At 44.6% G+C, this 23,189-nt stretch overlaps 1 protein-coding gene across 4 annotated transcripts in view; it reads right to left on the bottom strand.

Annotated features, from left to right (window-relative positions):
* Positions 1-23,189, bottom strand: part of LOC149312537 (NADH dehydrogenase [ubiquinone] 1 alpha subcomplex subunit 9, mitochondrial-like) — a 120,648-nt gene that overhangs the window by 27,720 nt on the left and 69,739 nt on the right. For all 4 annotated transcript variants that reach the window (XM_089524826.1, XM_089524828.1, XM_089524827.1 and 1 more), the window contains exons 5-6: positions 19,857-19,998; positions 10,701-10,803 (exon numbers count right to left, since the gene is read on the bottom strand). In XM_089524826.1, coding sequence (XP_089380952.1) covers positions 10,701-10,803; positions 19,857-19,998 — 245 coding nt within the window. The remainder of the gene's footprint in view (positions 1-10,700; positions 10,804-19,856; positions 19,999-23,189) is intronic.

The following is a 23,189-nucleotide window of genomic DNA, read 5'->3' as shown; positions in this document are numbered from 1 at the left end:
TGCATTGCAGAAATCCAATCTCGAAGTTACCAGAGCATGTACAACAGTTTCTAGGTCCCTCTGGGCCAGGTATGGGCGCAGCTGGCGAATCAGCCGAAGCTGATAACAGGTGCTCTTGACCGTCGCATTCACCTGAGCAGTCAGGTGAAGCGACGAGTCAAGGAGCACCCCCAGACTGCGCACGGAGTCCTTCACAGGGAGCGTGACCCCGTTCAGGACAGGTGGAACCACCGCCATTCCTGGACCAGGAGAACCTATCACTAGTACCTCCGTTTTCTCTGGATTCAGCTTGAGTCGGTTTTCCCTCATCCAGCCCATTACTGATTCTAGACAGGCCACGAGAGGAGAGACGCCATCCCCAGTCACTGCATCAGTCGGAGACATAGAGAAAATGATTTGGGTGTCATCAGCGTACTGATAAACCCGCGCCCCATGTCTCCGGATGATCTGTCTCAGCGGTTTCATGTAAATGTTAAATAGCATGGGAGACAGAATGGCCCCTTGAGGGACCCCGGTTTTAAGGGGCCTCACGTCGGAGCACACGTCTCCCAGCTGCACCATCTGGGACCTCCCGGAGAGGTAGGAGCGGAACCACTGGAGCGCAGTGCCCCCGATCCCCACCTCTGCCAGGCGTCCCAGAAGGATACCATGGTCTATGGTATCGAAAGCCGCTGAGATGTCCAAGAGCACCAACAGGGAGACGCTTCCCCTGTCGATGCCCAGACGGAGATCATCGACCAAGGCGACCATGGCCGTCTCAACCCCGTAACCCGCCCGGAAGCCAGTTTGAAATGGGTCCAGATAATCCGTTTCATCCAAGACCGCCTGAAGCTGGATAGCAACCACTCTCTCGATCACCTTTCCCAAAAATGGTAGCAGCGAGACAGGCCGATAATTATTATGTACCAGGGGGTCGAGGGAGGGTTTCTTTAGGATCAGTTTTACAATGGCCAATTTAAGATCCGATGGAAATAGCCCATCCCTCAAAGATTAATTAATTATCCGGCGCAACAATAATGTTACCACCGGTCCCCCCTGGGCCGCTAACCACGAGGGACAGGGATCAAGAGAGCAGGTTGTTTTCCGAACACTTCCAAGGATCTTGTCCACATCCTCGGTACTCACCAACTCAAACTGATCCAGTTTAACATAGTCCACGGAGGGTCTGGACACTTCTACCCCAGGTTCTGCTATAATGTCGGCGTTCAGACTTTCGCTTATACGGGAAGTTTTATCCGCAAAAAAGTCGTTAAACAAGTCACAGCAGGCCTTAGAAGGATCAAGGATCTGGTTCAGGGTGGAAGGGAGCTGAGCTAGCTCCCTGACCACCCTGAACAACTCTGCCGGACGCGACTCAGCGGACGCAATACGAGCACCATAGAACGAATTCTTTGTTGCTCGTATTGCCTCTCCGTAGTCCTTTAACAGTTGGTCTAGGAGAGTCTTGTCGTGTAAGCGAAGGTGTTTGCGCCAACGGTACTCTAGCCGTCGCAGAACCCACTTCCTTGCCCGGAGGTCTTCCGTATACCAGGGCTTACACTTGGAAGCGGGCCTGAGAGGGCGCTTGGGAGCGATCCTGTGTATAGCCCTAGAGAGACCGGTATTCCAAATACCGGTGAGGGCATCAACAGAGTCGCCATCATTTCCAACCGTGAGCCCCCCTAAGGCTTCTTGGAACCTCTCAGGTTCCATCAGCCTTCGAGGGTGGACCATCCTAACAGGTCCACCACCCCCGGGGGGGATCTGGGTAGAGGCCTTGAGTTTCACCTCTACCAGGAAATGATCCGTCCATGACAGGGGGTAAACATTAACTATTTCCACCCACGGATTCTCCGCCTCCGAACAGAAGACCAAATCGAGGGTATTACCCGCACAATGCGTAGGACCCTGTATCAGCTGGGACAGGCCCATGGCCGCCAAGGTCTCCATGAATTCCCGAGCCACACCGGATGGAATATAGCTGGCCGTGAGGGAGATGTTGAAGTCACCCAGGACAAGAAGCCTGGGTGTCTCCAACATCAGCTCAGCGATCAGCTGTGTCAGCTCGTTAAGGGAGTCCGCTAATGCACGGGGTGGCCGATACACTAACAGAATCCCTAGACTGTCCCTAGCCTTTAGGGTCAGGTAAATACACTCGATATAGGAGGTCTGTCGGATGTGGTTCCTGGAGAGGGGCACGGTGTTCCTATGTACCAAGGCCACTCCCCCCCCTGCCCACCTAACCTGCGCTGGTCCTTCACCGAGTACCCAGCCGGCAGGGCCTGAGCCCACACAGCGTCCCCTTCAGGCCCCAGCCAGGTCTCGGTAATGCAAGCCAGGTCACACTTAGAGTCCTCCAACAGATCCTGGAGAATGTGGGTCTTGTTGTTAAGAGACCTGGCATTGCACAGGAGCAGCGACAGGGTTTGTGGCACGGTTGGAGAGATCCTCAGGTCCTTTAGGTTGGGAGGGGGACAGGAAGGCGAGATAGATATGATGCATCTATCACGCCTTCCCCTGGAACGCAAGTCCCTTCTCCCACCGCCATACCTCCCCCTGCCCCACACAACCTCAATTGGAGCTCCGCCCCCCAAGGTGTTATCCCCGGTCCAGACATCCCCCGTATCCCTATCCTCCCCCCACCCCTCTATGGCTACTAGAGGAGCAGAGGTTAGCCACTACAGGCATCCTCTGCTCCCAGGGCCAATCCAAGCCTCCCATGCCAATAAAAGCTGCGCAATTGCGCAGGTGCGCAGCAGCGGTGCTCCTTAGTCCGTGGGCGGCACTCCCGGGGCGGTGCACAGATGCGCACCTCCGACACCCCGGGAAGAGGCCGCCCGGCAAAAGGCGCAGTCCTGGCAGCAACAGCGACGGCGGTGGTCCGGCGTGGAGGCAAAAGGGGGCATGGCAGGAAGGGCCCGGTTTCCCGGCTTTATCCCCGCCGCTCTCACCTGGCGGGGCTCCTCCCTAGCTTCCCCCCAGATGGTCCTTAAAGGCCCCACGCACCAAAACTGGCCGCCAAACGCCAAAGCCAGTAAACTGCGAGGTCCAAAAGGAGTCCCGCTGGGGTGCTCCTTAGTCCGTGGGCGGCACTCCTGGGGCGGTGCGCAGATGCGCACCTCCGACACCCTGGGAGGAGGCCGCCCGGCAAAAGGCGCAGTCCTGGCAGCAGCAGCGACGGCGGTGGTCCGGCGTGGAGGCAAAAGGGGGATTTCGCTGCACGGGCTTTTGGCAGGGGGTGGAGTAGACAGACCTGGGGTTTTTATGTATTGCTTTTGTTGGGAGGGGTTAGTCTCAGCTTAAACGCTGAATGGAGTTGAATTGCTGATCTTGGAGCTATCAATAAAGTCCTGTTTATTCTTCATAAAACTGACTGGCTGATTGTCCTGGATACTGGTTCCACATTCTGACATCCTTGTTGGTTAGGATCAGATCTAAAATAGCTGACCCCCTTGTTGCCTCTTCCACCTTTTGGACAATGAAATTGTCCAAAACGCAAGTGAGGAATTTACTAGACCTTGAGGATTTGGCTGAGTTTGCCTTCCAGCAAATATCAGGATAGTTGAAATCACCCATCACTACTACATCTCTCCTTTCTGAGTGTGTAGTCATCTGTTCTAAAAAAGCATCATCCAATTCCGCCATCTGACTTGGGGGTCTGTAGTAGACTCCAACGATAACATCCGTGCTGTTTCCCTCCCCTTTAATTTTTGTCCAGATGCTCTCCACCTGGCTTCCAGGATTGATGTTCTTTATCTCTTCATTGGTGTAAATATCTCTGACATATAGTGCTATTCCTCTTCCTTTCCTATTTGGCCCATTTCTCTTAAAAAAGGTTATACCCCTCTATTCCTACATTCCAATTATGAGTCTCATCCCACAAGGTTTCTGTGATGCCTATTATATCATATTTGCTTTGTTGTACTAGGAGTTAAAGTTCATCTTGCTTATTTCCCATACTCTGTGCATTACTGTAGAGACACTGAAGACCATCTAATTTTTTCCCCTCCCACTGTTGGGTTCTTGCACTATTTGCCTTGTTCCCTCTATGACAGTTTGGCTATTTTCTCCAGCCCTTTTGCCTTCCAGAATATTCCAGTTTAATGCCCTCCTGATCAAATTCTTGAGACTGTTGGCAAAAACATTTCTTCCAACTGGCGTGACATGCAACGCGTCACTGGCCAGTAGGCCCCCTTGTGGAACTGCAGCCCAAGATCAAAGTATCCAAATCGTTGTTGGTAGTACCATCTGTGGAGCCAGTTGTTTATATCTGCTATTTTCCTCTCCCTGCCTGGACCATGCCCTTCAACTGGCAGAAGAGACGATATGACAACTTGTGCATCCATTTCTTTCAGCTTCCTACCCAGAGCCTCATAATCCCTTCTGATGTTCTGAAGGCTGTGTCGTGAAGTATCATTGGTTCCCACACAGACCAAAAGGAAGGGGTATTGGTCAGTAGGCTTGACCAGTCCTATCAACCTCTCTGTCACATCACGGATCTTTGCCCCAGGGAGACGTCTAACACACCTCTCGAAACATCTTGTCAGGCCTACAAATCAGTTTCTGTACGCCTCAGCAAGGAGTCTCCCACCACGACCACACACTTCCTCCGAGGCTTAGAGACGATTATTCCCTTTGGTGGAACTCTCATGCTCAACCCTCTGTGCCTGAAGTCTGTCCATGCTGCTCTTCCTCATCCTCCTTGATAAGGAAAAGAGCTTCGAATCGATTCTCCAGCTGCAAGCTCTCAGAACAATCCCTTCTTGGCCTACTTCTCTGTGTGACATTCCTCCAGCTGTCTGGCTCCTGTGTATGTGAAGTCACTTCCTTCTTCCCAGCAACTTCCTCTGTGTGGTCCCCATTCAAGACTGTTTGTTTCGTTCTGTCCAGGAAATCTTCTTGCTTCTTAATATGCTGAAGTGTAGCTACTCTGGACTCCAGCTGCTGGACTTTCTCTTCCAAGAGTGCTACCAACTTGCACTTCGTGCATGTGAAGTTCTCCACATCTGTAGGCAAGAAGACAAACATCCCACAAATGTTGCAGGTGACTGCAGCAGTTCCGTCAGTGTCCATACTGAGAAGTCTTAAGTAATCACTGAAACAAGACTGTGGGCTTCCTCCTCAAAAAATCCTCCGGTAAACACCAATGTTAAGGCCTTATTTCTATTGATGCAGCCTAGAATCATTGGCTGTTCTAGCTGTCACATTGCACTGTGGATTCATTCAATTTATGGTCTACTTGGACTTCTAGATCCTTTTCATACGTAATCTCGTTAAGCCAAATGTTCCGCATCCTATATCTATGCATTTCATTTTTTTTGCCCTAAGTACAGTACCTTACATTTCTCCATGTAAACAATAAAGAAGTTAAAACTAGAACTTTCTAAAAGGATTTTTCAAATTGCAAAAGAAGAAAAGAAAAGAAAATGCCATTCAAATTGAAAGCAGCTAGCACTGGGTCACACAAGAACAAAACTGAGAACAGAGGCTATACACAAATTTTGCTGAACCCACACAATCCAGTGAAATAATTATGAATGAACTATATTAAGTGAACAATGGACTGCAGGCCAAATTGGATTACAAAAAGCCAGCACAGGCAATGACAATGAATGCTGGGAATTGCAGTCTAGTAAAATCTAGAGGGCCATATAAGTCCAACCCTTGGTCTAAAAGAAGTCACACTTCTATATGTGGTTACCTGAGGGAAAGCATAACTGAAACAAGACTTACATCGGAACAGAGATTCACAAGGCTATAAATGTAACTAAAACAAAACCCACAGAAAAGTAGTTACCAAACTTTGATCCTCCAAGAATTTTGGAATTATTACAGTCGGTCCTCCCCATAGGCGGGCTTGCCTTCCGCGGCTTTGAGCTTACATGGAAGGCAAGCCCTGGCATAAATAATGTGGCGCGTACCTGTGCCATATGCCCCATGCTCTGCCACAAGTGAATGCCCCATTATTTTCTATGGAGCTTCAGCATACACACTTTTCCGGTGCAGAACGTAGCCCCCCATATGGGGAGGGTAGGCTGTATTATTATTACTATTACTATTACTATTATTATTATTATATTTATTTCTATCCCGCTCTTTTCCCAGAATTGAGACTCGCCACCCATCTAAATCAAATTTTTCCACCAGAAAGTTTTGTACCAGAAGGCCCCTAGTTGTCCTTTAGGGAGCTTAGAATCATAGAATCACAGAACTGGAAGAGACCTCAAAGGCCATCCAGTCCAACCCCCTGCCATACACCCCTGACAGATGGCCATCTGGCCTCTGTTTAAAAATCTCGAAAGAATGTAATTTTGCCAGGCGGGAAGGGGGTATGTGACTTTGGGCCATTTCAGCCCCGGGAGAGGCATTTTTTCCATCAAGAAATGATTGGAAAGTTGATTTCCAGGATTCTTTCTGTCATACATGTCCCTTGGGCTTAAAATATGGCAAAACCATCCCTCCATATCCCGTTATAGGGCCCAGAGAAACATTGGGTTTCAGAGAAACAAGTCATGCCAGACAAACCTGATCTCTCTTTTTTATATATATATAAAATTATCAGCTTGTTAGATATCAGCTTGTTAGATGAAGGGAATGCTGTGGATATAGTATATCTTGATTTCAGTAAGGCCTTTTACAAGGTTTCCGATGACATTCTTGTTGGGATATAGAGTCACAAGGAAAATGTACAATGTGGGTTTTAATAGTAACCAGGCATTAAAGGGTTACTGTGAGCCATAATGATTAGGCATTTAAGCAGGAAGTGACATCAAAAAGATAGTCAACAAGTGCTGTAAAGTACTATAGAAAGCTGCCAGTTTGAAAAGTCACTCAGGAGGGTGGCTGGATCCTTTGTGATACCAGAGGGAGAGGCAAGGTCTAGCAGGCCTCATGGAGCCTTTGCTGTAGTAGTGACAAGCATTTTATCCCAGAGTGGGTTGTTACTAGTGTGGATGGTGGATGATGTTGATGTATATGTTGTTGTACACAGTGGAACTTCTTCTAAGAATAAAAGCCTCATCTGAGAGAAGTTTACAGTGTCTCTTTGCTCATTAAGAAAGGGAGAGGTGTTTCTCCAGCTCACAAGCTGCTGACTACAGTCATGAAGGTGGAAAATCTGGTACCAAACATTGACGTGTTGCCTCATGCGCTGTGCAACATCAAATGCATTTAACAATTCTTGCAAAAAACCTTGCAGAATGTGGCCTAGACAAGGCAATAGAAGTATAGGGAAGTATAGTATAGTATAGTATACTTCAAGGGAAGTAATAGTGCCACTCTATTCTGCTTTGGTCAGGCTTCACCTGGAATACTATGTCCAGTTATGGGCACCACAATTTAAAAAGGATGTGGAGAAACTGGAGCATGTCCAAAGGAGGGCAATTAAAATGATGAAGGGTCTGGAAACCATGCCCTATGAGTAACGACTTGGAGCTGGGGATGTTTAGCCTGGAGAAGAGAAGGTTAAGAGGTGATATGATAGCCCTGTTTAAATACTTGAAGAGATGCCATATTGAGGAGGGAACAAGCTTGTTTTCTGCTGCTCCAGAGACTAGGACCCGGAACAATGGATGCAAGCAACAGGAAAAGAGATTCCACCTCAACATTAGGAGGAACTTCCTGAAAGTAAGGGCTGTTTGACATTGGAACAAACTCCCTCGGAGTGTGGTGGAGTCTCCTGCCTTAGAGGTCTTCAAATAGAGGCTGGATGGCCATCTGTCGGGGATGCTTTGATTTAGATTTCCTGCATGGCAGGGGGTTGGGCTGGATGGCCCTTGTGGTCTCTTTCAACTCTATGATTCTATGAAAAATTAAAGGGGAGGGAAACAACAGGGATGTTATTGTGGGAGTCTACTACAAACCCCCATGTCAGTCTGAGGAACTTGATGATCTCCTTCTAGAACAGATGACCACACACTCAGAAAGGAGAGATGTAGTAGTAATGGGTGACTTCAACTATCCTGATATTTGCTGGAAGGCAAACTCAGCCAAATTCTCAAGGTCTAGCAAATTCCTCACTTGCCTTGGAGATAATTTCATTGTCCAAAAGGTGAAAGAGGCAACAAGGGATCAGCTATTTTGGATCTGATCCTAACCAACAGGGATGACCTAGTTAATGGAGTGCAAGTGGTGGGATCCTTAGGTGGGAGTGATCATGTACTCCTGGAGTTTGTTATACAATGGAAAGGAGAAACCAGGCATAGTCAGACACGCATTCTAGACTTTAGGAAATCTGATTTTAGTAAACTTAGAGAAATGCCTGGGGTGATTCCATGGTCAGCAATACTAAAAGAGAAGGGAGTTCAGGACGGATGGGAGTTTCCCAAAAGGGAAATACTGAAGGCACAATTTCAAACAGTTCCAATGACGAAGAAAAATGGGAGGTGTCTCAAGAAACTAGGATGGATGACTAAGGAACTTTCAACTGAACTAAGTTTTAAATGGAACATGTATAAGAAATGGAAAAAGGAGGAAATAACCCAAAAGGAATTCAGAGAAATCGCAAGCATGTGTAGGGATAAAGTCAGAAAAGCTAAAGCGGAGAATGAACCCAAGCTTGCTAGAGAAATTAAGAACAACAAAAAGGGCTTTTACAGATATGTCTGTAGCAAAAGGAAGGAGGAGGAAACGGTAGGGCTACTGCATGGAGAAGACGGCAAAATGCTAACAGAGGACAGAAAAATGCAGAATTACTCAACACTCTTTGCTTCAGTCTTCTCAGGAAAGGCAAAGGGCGCTCAACCTGAGGAAAATGGAGCAGAGGACAAAAAAGGGGAAATTCAGCACAGAATAAGTAAAGAGATAGTACAGGGATACCTTGCTAAGTTATGAATATAAGTCTCCAGGACCAGATGAACTACATCCAAGAATATTAAAAGAACTGGCTAATGTAATATCGGAGCCACTGGCAATAATATTTGAGAACTGGAGAACAGGAGAAGTCCCAGCAGACTGGAGGAGGGCAAACGTTCTCCCCATCTTCAAAAAGAGGGAAAAAGAGCAACCCAGCAAGTATCATCCAGTTAGTCTGACATCAATACCAGGAAAGATTCTAGAGCAGAGCATTAAACAGAGAGTCTGTGAACATCTAGAAGGCAATTTCATAATCACAAAAAGTCAACATGGGTTTCAGAGAAAGAAATCATGCCAGACAAACCTAATCTCTTCTTTTGATAAAATTACCACCTTGGGAAGGGAATGCTGTGGATATAGTATATCTTGATTTCAGTAAGGCCTTTGGCAGGGTTCCCCATGCCATTTTTGCAAACAAGCTAGTGAAATGTGGGCTAGACAAAGTAACCGTTACATGGATTTGTAATTGGTTGATTGGGCAAATCCAAAGGGTGCTCAATAATGGCTCCCTTTCATCCTGGAGAGAAGTGACCAGTGAGGTCCCACAGGGCTCTGTCCTGGGCCCAGTGCTATTCAACATCTTTATCAATGATTTGGATGAAAGAATTGGTAGCATACCTATCAAATTTGCAGATGACACAGAACTAGGAGGAGTAGCTAATACCCCAGAGGACAGGATCAAAATTCAAAATGACCTTAATAGATTAGAAAGCTGGGCCAAAGCTAGCAAAATGAAATTCAACACGGAGAAATGTAACTGCACTTAGGGTGGAAAAATGAAATGCACAGATATAGGATGGGGGACACCTGGCTGAACGAGACTACATGTGAAAGGGATCAAGGAGTCCATGTAGACCACAAGTTGAACATGAGTCAACAGTGCGATGCGACAGCTAACAAGGCCAATGCGATTTTAGGCTGCATCAATAGAAGTATAGTGTCTAGATCAAGGGAAGTAATAGTGCCACTCTATTCTGCTCTGGTCAGGCCCCACCTGGAATATTGTGTCCAGTTCTAAGCACCACAATTCAAAAAGGACATTGAGAACCTGGAGCGTGTCCAAAGGAGGGCAACTAAAATGATGAAGGGTCTGGAAACCATGCCCTATGAGGAACAACTTGGAGCTGGGGATGTTTAGCCTGGAGAAGAGATGATTAAGAGGTGATATTTGAAGGAATGTCATATTGAGGAGGGAGCAAGCTTGTTTTCTGCTGCTCCAGAGATTAGGATCCGGAGCAATGGATGCAAGCTACAGGAAAAGAGATTCAGCCTCAACATTAGGAAGAACTTCCTGACAGTAAGGGCTGTTCGACAGTGGAACACACTCCCTCGGAGTGTAGTGGAGTCTCCTTCCTTGGAGGTCTTTAAGCAGAGGCTAGATGGCCATCTGTCGGGGATGTTTGATTGAGATTTCCTGCATGGCAGGGGGTTGGACTGGATGGCCATTGCCCTCTCTTCAAACTGTATGATTATACGATTCTAGTCATAATACTTATCTATTACCACAGATCTAACCTGCTAAGTTCTAAAATATGATCATAAAGATTACTGTACAGTTTAAAACAATATATGTGTACATATATTCACAATAATTCTATGACAGGGCACAGATGGTTATTTCAATATAAATGCAATATGAAGAGATATGCTAATGTCGTATGTAGGATCAAATCTAGAAAAACTCGTGAAAGAAAGAAGTTGGTAGCACGTCTCAAGAGGTACTACAAGATCCTGTGCATACTACTTTTCCACACTAACACAGCTATGTCTTCGAATTCTATTTTTATAAGAGTACAGTTAATAGTATTAATTCATTATGCAGAAACAAATATTAATGACAATGTTTCTGTTTCAGTGAATGTACTTACTTGCATAATGGTTGAAAAACCGATCCTCTCTCCCAAATATTTCAGAAGGTTTCAAAATCACAGCATCTGGAAATTCTTGTCTTACGACGCTCTCTCCAACAGCCTATAATGAAGTAATCAGAATGCGACAAATTTTTCTATGTGTGCATGTGATACACAGTATTTCATAAATAAAATATATCTTTAGAGTTCCCATTTCATTACTCTTCTGAAAAGCTGTATTTACCCTGACTCTAATTTTAAAATTACAGTAGTGTTCCTAAGTACAGAACATTTCCCTTTCCTTCCCACTAGAAAAGGAACAAACTCAGATGGTCGAAATGACTATAGACAAGATGCGCTGCAGAAATGTCCTTCCCTGGGCCACTATGACTACATGAAAAAAAGCAAAGCAAAACTGGATATTAAAATGAATTAAAATTTTAAAAATCATATTATAACAGAATAACTACTAAACTCTTAGAAATAGTCTTGAAAGGCACAAATAACTAATATATCTAACAAAGTCAAAATAAAAACACGCTTCAAAATTAGTCAACTAAAATTAAGAATACAAATCTAATCTCTTTTTTTGATAAAATTACCAGCTTGGTAGATGAAGGAAATGCTGTGGATATAGCATATCTTGATTTAAGTAACACCTGTGACAAGGTTCCCCATGATCTGTTCTGGTAAGGAAAACTTCTTGCTCCCTATGATGCTACACTTCAGCATCATAGGGAGCAAGAGGTTTTCCTGACCAGGACGGACCACATGGTCCTGGACAGGAAACACACAGAGGAAGTTGCTGGGGAGGAGGAAGTCACTTCACATACAACAGAAGTAGATAGTTGCAGGAAGGCCACACACAGAAGTAGGGAAACCAAGGAACATTCTGTAAGCTTGCACCTACAGAATCGATTTCAATCTCTCTCTACTATCAGGGATTATGAGGAACAGCAGCAGGGACAGACCTCAGGGACAGAGCAAGGGACCCAGAGAGTTCCACCAAAGGGAACAGCCACTGCTAAGCCTCGGAGGAGGCGTGTGGTGGTCGTCAGGGACTCTTTGCTGAAAGGCACTGAACCAGTGGTTTGTGGGCCTGACAAGATGTCTCGGGAGGTATCCTGTCTCCCTGGGGCAAAGATCCGTGAAGTGACAGAGAGGCTGACAAGACTTGTCAAGCCTACTGACCATTACCCCTTTCTTTTGGTTCATGTGGGAACCAATGATACTGCAAGGCACAGCCTTTAGAATATCATAAGGGATTATGAGACTTTGGGTAGGATGTTGAAAGAGATGGATGCACAGGTTGTCATCTCATCTCTTCTCCCAGTTGAAGGGCATGGTCCAGGAAGAGAGAAAAAAATAACGGATGTAAATAACTGGCTCTGTAGATGGTGCCATCAAGAATGGTTTGGATTCTTGGACTATGGACTGCGGTTCCATGAGGAGGGACTTCTGACAAGGGATGGGTTGCATCTCACACCAGTTGTCAAAAACGTTTTTGCCAACAGTCTCAAGAACTTGATCAGGAGGGCTTTAAACTGAGTTATGTGGGGGAGGGAGACAGTATTCTGGAAGGCAAAAGGGCTGGAGAAAATAGTCAAACTGACACAGAGGAAACAAGGCAAACAGTGCAAGGACCCAAAAGTGGGAAGCAAAAGAACTTGCACAAGCAGCAAGTAAAGGGAACACATGGTTTTAGATGTCTAAACGCCAGGGGTCGGCAAACTACGGCCTGCGGGCCGAATCCGGCCCGCCGAGGCCTTGGGACCAGCCCCAGCCCAGTCCTGCCGCTGATTGCCGCCCCTGCTGCAGCTTCCGCGCTGCTCCGGGCGCCTGCGGGGCCTCGCTGCCCTCCTCCTCCTCCACCGTGCATGGACGGTGGGTTGAACTGGATGGCCCTTACGGTCTCTTCCAACTCTACGATTCTATGATTCTATGATATTCTTGCAAACAAGCTTGTAAAATGTGGGCTACACAAGACAACTGTTACATGGATTTCTAATCGGTTAACCGACTGAACACAAAAGGTTGCTAAAAAATGGCTCCTTTTCATCCTGGAGAGAAGTGACCAGTGGGGTCCCACAGGGCTCTGTCCTGGGGCCAGTGCTATTCAACATGTTTATCAATGACCTGGATGACACAATTCGGGGCGTAGTTATCAAATTTGCAGATGACACCAAATTAGGAGTAACTAATACCCCAGAGGAAAGGATCAATATTCAAAATGACCTGAATAGACTAGGAAGCTGGGCCAAAGCTAACAAAATGAAATTCAACACGAAGAAAGATAAGGTACTGCACTTAGGGCAGAAAAATGAAATGCACAGATATGGGATGGGGGACACCTGGCTGAATGAAACTATGTGTGAAAGGGATCTAGGAGTCCAAGTAGACCACAAGTTGAACATAAGCCAACAGTGCAATGCGGCAGCTAAAACAGCCAATGCGATTTTAGGCTGCATCTATAGAGGTATGGTGTCTAGATCAAGGGAAGTAATAGTGCCATTGTATTCTCCTTTAGTCAGGCCCCACCTGGAATACTGTGTCCAGTTCTAGGCACCACAATTCAAAAAGGACATTGAGAAACTGAAGCGTGTCCTAAGGAAAGCAACCAAAATGGTGAAGAGTCTGGAAAACATACCCCATGAAGAATGACGTAGAGAGCTGGGGATGTTTAGCATGGAGAAGAGAAGGTTAAGAGGTGATATGATAGCCCTGTTTAAATATTTGGAGGGATGTCATACTGAGCAGGCTTGTTTTCTGCTGCTCCAGACAGCAGGACCTGGAACAATGGATGCAAGCTACAGGAAAAGAGATTCCACCTCAACATTAGGAGGAGCGTCCTGACAGTAAATGCTGTTCGACAATGGAACACACTTCCTCAAAGTGTAGTGGTCTCCTTCCTTGAAGGTCTTTAAGCAGAGGCTGGATGGCCATCTGTCAGGGATGCTTTTATTGTGAGCTCCTGCATGGCAGGGGATTGGACTGGATGGCCCTTGTGGTCTCTTCCAACTCTATGATTCTATTATTCTATTCTATTATTCTAAGAACTATAAATGATAATAAGAATAAAAATTTAAAAATATGAAAAATAAAATAAAATCTTTTACATAGAAGGAAGTTTGAAATGCAAAGATCTCTTCAAAACAGTCTCAGGAAGAAACTCTTCATACCAACTGAAACCAATTACCTGCATAATCAGGAAAGTCATGCAGTCCTCCAGACATTACTGGATTCCAGCTTTTATCAACTCTAGACTGTACAAGCCAATTGATGAGTTGCACTCCAACAAAGTCTTATGCACATTCTCTAAGGAATGACACTGCTGCTCTTTTTGCTTCCCTTCATCATTATTAAAAGCTTCAAATGGATTCTACAGCTCCAGAAGATCAGGAAGGGGCCTGAGACTACACACAATAGAACAATAGATGCTAAAGAATATACAGTCAGTCTTGACCCAAAAGACAAAAGGTCACCAAACTACAAGACAACAATAGACACTAACGCACAAACAAACAAGCCTCCACTAAGCTCAAACAACAGCCTTACCCCAATTGACCCTTACCCTTGACCCAAAAAAACCCTCCCAAAAGATACTCTTGGACTGGGGAGGTTTATCCCAACCAACCCATGTTCACCTTATGCTGTCTCTTCCATCACACCCACACAAAACACCCCTTTTGGTCTTGTCTGTCAGCCGAGCTTTGATTACCGACTTGAAGGCAGAGACTTCACGTTTAAAGTAAAACACCTGAATACATCACCGTTTACAAACACAATATATATTAATACATATCCTATCATTAAATCATATGGATGTCACTATACTAACTGAACATAACCATAATAAAAAACAACAAACCCCACAAAACCAATATTACCATGACATAGTATAACAAGAGAAAGGAAAGTCAGTAGTAACATTTCATGGCAGGGTCTGCTAAGGAGGTTAGCACATTCTGACATCCTTGCAAGATACTTTCAAGTCTCAAGTTGAATCTCAAGTCCGAGAGTCAACTTTAACATAAACTTTAACATAAAAAGGAGACTCTCTCTCTCTCTCTCTCTCTCTCTCTCTCTGTGTGTGTGTGTGTGTGTGTGAGAGAGAGAGAGAGAGAGAGATTCAGTAACTAGAGAATCAAAAAGCTGTACATAAATTTATTTTTAAAAATGCAAATGTTATTAGGAAGGAAGAAAATTTGGATGGAATTGGGATTAGAAAATTGAATAAGATAAGTTTGTTTGCTGACAATATCCTATTGACAATTAAGAGATACACTAACAAGGATAGAATAAAAAGACATTTAAAGGAATTTAGGGAAATGTCAGGTTTACAGGTAAACTGGAATAAATCGGAGTTAATGCTGTTTAATTATACCAAAACAGAAGAAACTGTGGTTCTTCGAGTGCTCATCTGTGCCCTCACACAATCAGAGAAGATATCTGCAGATTCACAGGGAATTTATGTGGAAAAGCAAATACATTCTCAATCAGAAATATTGGTGGAGGAGGAGCCCCTATGATCCAACAGAAAATAAATCAGTATTTAATGGAAATCTACAGAAAATATTTTGTGATTTCCCTGTGAAAATTTGATTTTATTGGGAGATTGGAATGGAGTGACTAATCTAAATTTAGAAAAGTTTAAAAAGACATAAAACTCAAGTGAAATTACCAAAACAATTCTTTGTTTTGATAGCTAGTTTGGGACGTGTAGGTGTTTGGATGATGAAACTTGAAGATGCTTTGGATAGATATGTATCTAAAATCAAAGTCAATAGTCCTGATAATTATTAATATGGATAATCTACCAAGGATACTTTCAGATCACAACCCCATAATACTGAGGGTTAAAGGAAAGAAAAAGGGGCCTTCGGGAAAGAGGAGGCCTCCAGAGCTGGCGGCCCCCGCCAGCTCTTTCCCGGCCTCTGACGGGGCTTGGGCCCTGTTAGGGGCCGGAAAAGAGGAGGAGGCCCCCAGCGCTGGTGGCCCCTGCCACCTCTTTCCCGGCCTCTGACGGAGCTTGGTCCCCGTCAGGAGCCGGGAAAGAGGAGGAGGCCTCTAGTGCTGGCGGCCCCCACCGGCTCTTTCCAGGCCTGTAGGAGCCCAGCTGCGGTCGCCGGAGCCCTCCAGCAGGGCTCCAGGGCCCGCAGCGGGCCTGTAGGGGGCCATGCAGCCCCAGGCCTCCCTCCGGAGAGAGAGATCTGGGGCTGCAAAGGCCATGGAGGAGCCCAGGACGGCGGCGTGCCCAAGCCCTTCCCTTCGGCCTCCCTCCCCTTCGGCCGAAAGGGCCCTTGGAGCCCATTCGGCCGAAGGAAGGGAGCGAGGAGGAGAGGGCGGGCACACGTCTCCTCCTCCCCGCGGGGCTTCGGCAGACCTGAGGTGTCCTTCGGAGGACACCTCAGGCCTGGCGAAGCCCTGAGGAATGAGCAGGTGCCGTGCGCCTGTTGCTCCTGCCCCTCAAGAGCCCTTACTGGTCCCCAGCTGTCTCTGAGAGGCAGCTGGGGGCCAAGGAAGGGCAGGAGGAGCAGGCACGCGCCTGTCACCCGCTCTCCCAATACCCCCCCCCCCCCAGTTCTAGCTGTCTCTCAGACTGCTGGAGGTTGGGAAAGGGAGCAAAGAAAGTCCGCCCCCCCGGAGGGTGGAAGCGCCACCCCTGGCACGCAGCCCCGCCCCTGGAGGGTGGAAGCTCCCCCCCGGCTTGTCTGAGGGACAGCAACCCGACCCCCGGCTCAAAAAGGTTCCCTACCCCTGATCTAAGATATGCAGATGACACCATACTACTAGGGATAACAGAGAGAGAATGTGCCACAACTAATTACTTACCTGCAGGAGTAGGTTCCAGGCTCTGAAGGGCTGAGCTAGCAGTATTGCCTCCAGCTGCTTCCCTACCTGTCAGGAGATATAAGGGGCTGCCTAGGTGGTGGGCCCACCACCAATGGGGGCAGCACCAAAGGGTGTTGCCCCTTTGGGACTGGAGCAAGGGTGAGGACTAAGTACTTTCCCTGAGCATGTAGAAGGCACAACTTGCTCTATCCCTAATTGAAACTGGCACACAGGACAAAAATCTGGAGATCTGAGTGTGCAGTAGGCAGGATGTTAATTTTATTAGTTATTCTAAAACTATTTTTCCTTCTATTTACTATCAGTTCATGTGAATAGGATTTTTTATGGGACTTATGACCCAGCTGACAGTGAGAGTACCAGCTGAAAGGGTGAGCAGTGGTGGCAGGGCAGCCCAGAATAATTTAGCTGGCTACACCTAGTGTGAGTAGAAGTCTGCCAGACTAGCCAGCTAATCAGTCCCATTGATTTGATACTATTCACGCTGACAGATAGCACTGTTTTAAAGGTTGTTTTTCTGTTTTGTTTTGTTTTGAATGGAAATTGGGATGACAATATGAGTTGTGGAGGGCAGAGGGAAGTATGCTGATGGGAGGGTGAACCAGCGAACTTGGCGAGTGAGCTAGGCCACCCACAAAACCTCACCTTGCTCTTATGTGGTGCCCGGTCAGTTAAAAGACCTCTTCTATGACTTCAAGGAGGACCAAGCTGACCAGGCATGCTTTACAGAGACCTGGCTGGGAGCTGACAATGTCCAACATGGGCACAGGGTCTCCCAGCTGAGCATTGTGTTAGTGAGCACATGAGGGAAAGTGAGTGGGAGAAGGTAACTGTGGTCTACAAAGATCACCTCAACCTGACCAAAGTACCTATAAAGGAGAAACTGTGAAATGACTGCAATTAATGTAACCATACCACATTTGAACTATTCTTCCTAAACTACTTTCTTGCTAAATGTTATTTAATAAAGTTAATGTTTATTTGTTATAACAAAAGCTTCTACCTGACTGAATTCTTGACCATATAGACACAGACAAACACACTACCTAAGATATTAAACTTATAAGAGGAAGACACTTGGGACCCTAGCCTTTATACCTTTAGGGAAATTGTATAAAGAGTGGATGCTGGGTAGGTGTCATTAACGTGGGGCCTTCTCTAAGTAAGAAGTAAAAGGTAACTTCAAGGCATAGAAAGAGGTTGCATCACAGATAGTTGTGTGTGTGTACAATGGCCTATATACAAATGCTCAATATACATTTCAGTAGCGAAGCAAGGGGAATCTTGGGATTTCAGTAACCACGGGACCACTGCATTAATCTCCCAAGCAAGCAAAGCAAGCTCAAAATTAATCAACAAAGACTTTTACCATATTTGGATCAAGAAATACCAGATGTCCAAGCTGTGTTAGGAAAACAAAGAGTACTAGGGATGCAAACATACATTGGATAATGGATAATAGATGAAAACCAGCCTGTGCTTTATTTTTTATATAAAAAGCAAAGCCTCTGATTGTGTAGTTCATGAAAAACTGGCTGTGCCACAATATTTGGTTATCTTGAAGCCTAAACTTGTACTAAGGACAACAGGGTGCTGTTAGCACATAACAGAGAAATATAATGGTTTCCAATTGGCATGGGGGTCAGGCAAGGCTGCATTTTATCACCCCATCTGTTTAACTTGAATGCTGAATGTGTCATATGTAAAGCAGGATTAGACTTGTAGGAAGGAGGCATGAATATTGGAGGAAGGAACATCAACAATGTAAGATATGCAGATGAGACTATACTATTTACAGAAAATAGCAAAAACCTACAATGATTAAGGAAGCATGTCAAGGAAGAAAGTGCAAAGGAAACAAAAATAATGAATATTAAGGAAGCAAAAATAATTACCACAGGTGATATACAGACCTTTAAAGTAGACAATAAATATATTTGAATTGTTAAAAGTTTTCCCAGACCTTACCTCAGTCATTAATCAGAATGGAGACTGTAGTCAATAAGTCAGAAGGAGACATGGACATGGAAGAGCAGCTATGAAGGAACATTGACCATGCCATTGTATTTCTAATTTCTATGCATGGATGTGAAAGCTAGACAGTGAAGTAAGCCGATAGGAAAAAAATCAACTCATTTGAAATGTGGTCTGCAGATACCATGGGCAGTCAAAAAGACAAATAAATGGTGTGATAAATGGGAGTCCCTCCATTTACCAGGGCCTTCTCCCTAGATTACTAAGGATTAACTGTGGGAGTGAATATTGTTATTTTGTGGGGAGAGTTGACATCACTGGTGGTGAGAGGGCAACTGTCCAGTCAGATGGACGGTTGAGAGAGAATCCTCTGGAAGGCTGAGGAAGATAGAAGGCCTGGGAGATGAGAGAAGACCTAAAAAGAAAGAAAGAAAGAAAAGAAGAAGAAGAAGAAGAAGAAGAAGAAGAAGAAGAAGAAGAAGAGGAGGAGGAGGAGGAGGAGGAGGAGGAGCAGCAGCAGAAGGCCTGTCTCACTACTAGTCAGATCTGGGGAATGTTTGGGGCATCAGGTTTGGGGAATGTTATAATATGGCTGACATTATGGTACTGTCATTTGTAACTGATAAGTTAAGTTTGTGCCTGGAAGCCCAGTTAGTTTTCCATGTTGTGATCTTCTTTTTCTTTAATGTTCCTTTCTTTGAAATAAAACTTTTCCTTCAGTACTCTGCCTCTTTTCATTCCTTTTTTTTCATGGGTCTTAGATCACTTCATTGGGTTAGCAATTACTGGTAGAAGTCCCAGTAATGTCCCAATGTGTTCCTAAGGTTAATCACTGGGTGGTGGCAGCAAGTTGGTTTTGGATAAAAGGGGTCCCATCCAGCTCAGTAGGAGTGGAAGGGGACCGCAGAGAACCTTCACAAATGGTTCTTACCGAGCAAATCAAGCTGGAACTCTTTCTAGAAGCCAAGATGACTAAAATGAGAGTGTCACACTTTGTACATATGATTAGGAGACATGACTCACGAGAAAAGACAATAATGTTTTGTAAGGCAGAAAGAGATCTCCAAGGGCACTTAGACAACTGTTAAGGGCACTTGGCATAATTTCTCATGCTGAAATATCTTTCAAATATTAGACAGTTCGCACTAACAGGTGAAGTAGAACTCTGGAAAAGTGAAACCTATTATCAGTATTCCTCTGACTCTGAAGGTTTTACTTTTAGATTGTACAAAGTATTTTGTACACATAGTTAAAAGAAAATAAAAGGAGAAGGGTTATCCTATACCCTGAAAATGTAACTACATAATAACAACATCTATAAACAAAAGTAGAATACTAATCAAGGCTTACTTTATTCCTGAGGTATTTTGAAGGACTTTTCATGTCTGCATTCAGGTGAGAAAGATGAATTAATTTTTCTACTCCAGCTTCCCTTGAGAGCTGGGCAATCTGCCTAGGTATATTAACAAAGACATCTTCATACTTGAAGTTCCTGAAAGAAGACCAGAAATGTTTAATACTACCATCCATGTTCATTGCTGCATATTTAATTTATCACAACACAATCTTATGGAGTCTAAGAGGGTGAACCTTTAGTGTCTGAAAACAGTCATTACACAGTGACTACACAACTACACAAAACAGTCACTACACAATCTTGGCAAGTAAGGGCCAAAACAGATGGCCTAGAAGGGGCGGTTTAACGCCGCCCATTTGAATGCCGGGTTGGAGCCAGAGCATCTGCACACCACACCCCCAATCTGGCTTTTTGCTGGCACAAATTTTTGAGCTGGCAAAGAGCTGGCTTTTCCGCCACTCCAGTAGCTTTGCAACACTCCTGTGGCATGCAGTGCATAAACTGCAAGGCTGCCCGTATTGTGGTCGGATGGACGGCATGAAGCTGGCTTGCGGGTGGCGTCAGAGCATGCGGCATCTAAACAACACACTCACACACTGGCCCCAAGCCAGTGCAAAGGGGCCATATGTTTTGCCCCTATGTCTCTCTCAACATTAAATTAGGCATCTAAAATACAGTCCGCTCTCTCTATACACGGGGGATCCATTCCGGACTCCCCTGTGTATGGGGAAAAGAGCGTATGCTCAAGCCCAATAGGAAATAATTAGGTGTGTGTATGTGGTGGTACGCGGGGTGCACGGCACGGATACGCACCTCATTATGTCTAATGGGGCTTGCCTTCCATGTAAGTTCAAAGTCGCGGAAGGCAAGCCCGCCTATGAAGAAGGCTGACTGTACATACAAAGTTCCAATTTTTTTTGCTTCCTATGATCCTCATGGAAAATGTGCTCCTTAAACACCAGCCTCTCTCACAACACAAGATGTAAGAGTGGAATTATCCATACTTACAGACCTACCTCGGCAGAAACAATGCTTGGAAGTAAGATGAGAGTATCTGTACAGTGTATCCAGTAGAAAGTACCTAGTAGAATGTTTTGTAACATATGTTTGTATTCCTTATATTCACACATCACCACACGTATTGGTTGCCATTAACATCCTTGTGGAGAGTGAGTGTCTGTTTTAGATTCATTTAAAAACAAAACTAATAAACTGTGTCAACCATAAAATGTAAGTCATACACTATTTTAACATTTTAAAAAATAGCATTTTATGTTATACAGTACAAATGCCAAAAACCACTGTGGGCAAAACAAGGTTTCTTAAAAAGAAGGAAAAGTGAGTATGTAGTATAGGTTACACAGAAATGTACAATTATTTGAATGATTCTACTGTGTGATGTTTATAGAGCTTCTTACGTGGGTGCGCCATACGCGGCTTCCGGTTTATGCGGAAGCTGCACTGTAATATTTTGAATGCCGCCACATTCACAAGCCCCATTTACTATTATGGGGATTGAGCATAGGCGGAATTTGCCTTACGCAGGGGTGTCCAGAACGGATCCCCCATGTAAGGCAAGGTTCCACTCTATAGATGTATTCTATGTATCTTACCTTGTTCATGTGTTGCCATATATTTTATAGCCCCTGAAGGAAGTCTCAAAATAATAGGCTGAAATATGTCAGGCTTTTTCTAAGAATAAACTTCAGAGACTGTTGAGATACCCTGAAAGCATCAGATTGTGTCTGATCTTGGATGCTAAGTAGAATCAGCCCTGGTTAGTATTTGGACTGGAGGCTGCCAAGGAATACCAGGCACTTTAGGCTAAATTTCAGAGAAAGGAACTGGCAAACCATCTCTGAGTTTTGCTTGCCTAAGAAAAACCTATGAGCTTCATGGGGCTGCCATAAATTGACACGCAACTTGAAGGCACATACACACATTTCACTTCATAGCATTTTGAAATGTGTTGCTTCTATCCATAAGTTCTATTGGATGTTCTCCAGGTCTTGCCTTTTCATCAATGAGAGACATGACAATAAGCCCCCATGACATGGCCTACTACTGTTACATCATAGCAATTTCACAGAGGTGTAGTCAGTCTTTAGTACACTGAATAGACAGTGTAACAAAAATAATCAGTCCTAATATAAAATAAAATACAGTCTAATTCAGACTACTTTTGAACTATAACACACTGTCCATAAAATGAATCTATTGACATTTCCTTAAACAATTTAAAAGTTTTCAAATCTCTAAGAAAACAGAACTTAATTTTCTAGCAGGTACAGCAAATACTGCCATACAGAGGATATAATTTTATTCATCTTCCAATAACTGCACCACTCTAACTTGTGGAATTTTCTACAAAAGCACATGAAACTGTGAGATGAAAAAATCTTTGTTTATATACAAGGGAAAGAAAATAAAGTAACATACAAATTTTACAACTTGACTTCAACCAAACATATTTTTCTATTATTTAAAAAAGATGCCCGAGTATTTTCCCTTGTCATAGAGGTAGCCTTTTCTCTGAGAGAAATATGAAGGGCTGAACACATTTCAGACCTTTTAATTGAAACATTTCCACACCAGAATTTCAAAATTCACTTCCTACAGGTCCACAGATTGCTCCTTTGTTTCTTTTATCATTTTGCATTTTATTTAATCTAAGACAGGAGGCCTCTGTCTGCTGCCTGGCAGTTCGTCAGCCGCTTTGCCAATGTGGAGCCGGCAGCGGCCAAGGCAGAAGCCAAGGCGGAAGTCACCCCAGGCCCCTCTGGCCATGAAGAGCTCCCTGCCCCTGGAGAAGGTGGGCGGCTAGGCAGCTGGGAGGGAAGGAGGGAGTCACAGGCTCCAGAGAAGGCTCCTTTGCTCTCTTAACATTATATAGGATCATCTGTCACGCACTTGTCTACCGACCAAGTACCAGGCCTTTTATATCTTATGTGTTCCCCTCACACTCTCTTAATATCTATCTATCTATCTATCTATCTATCTATCTATCTATCTATCTATAATATTAGTAGATAGCATTTATATTATTATGTTTCCCTAATTCTCTGAATATTAAGATATAGTATTATCTATTCCAAATATATATATTAGTATATTGTATTTATATTTACGTTTCCTTCTGTCTCTTAATATAAATATATAGTATTATCTGTCATGTATTTGTCTGCCCTTCCAAATACCATGCATTTTATCAAATTGTAGAATTATAGAGTTGGAAGAGACTCCGAGGGCCCTGATCCAGTCTGACTCCCTGCCAGGTTAAAAAGGCCAATGCGATTCTTGGCTGCATCAATAGAAGTCTAGTGTCT

This window comes from Sceloporus occidentalis, unplaced genomic scaffold, assembly GCF_023333645.1.
Source record: "Sceloporus occidentalis isolate IW3139 unplaced genomic scaffold, rSceOcc1.0.p SCAF_5, whole genome shotgun sequence".
Taxonomy (NCBI): domain Eukaryota; kingdom Metazoa; phylum Chordata; class Lepidosauria; order Squamata; family Phrynosomatidae; genus Sceloporus; species Sceloporus occidentalis.
Note: the sequence above shows the minus strand (reverse complement) of the source record. Positions and strands in the feature narration are given on the sequence as shown.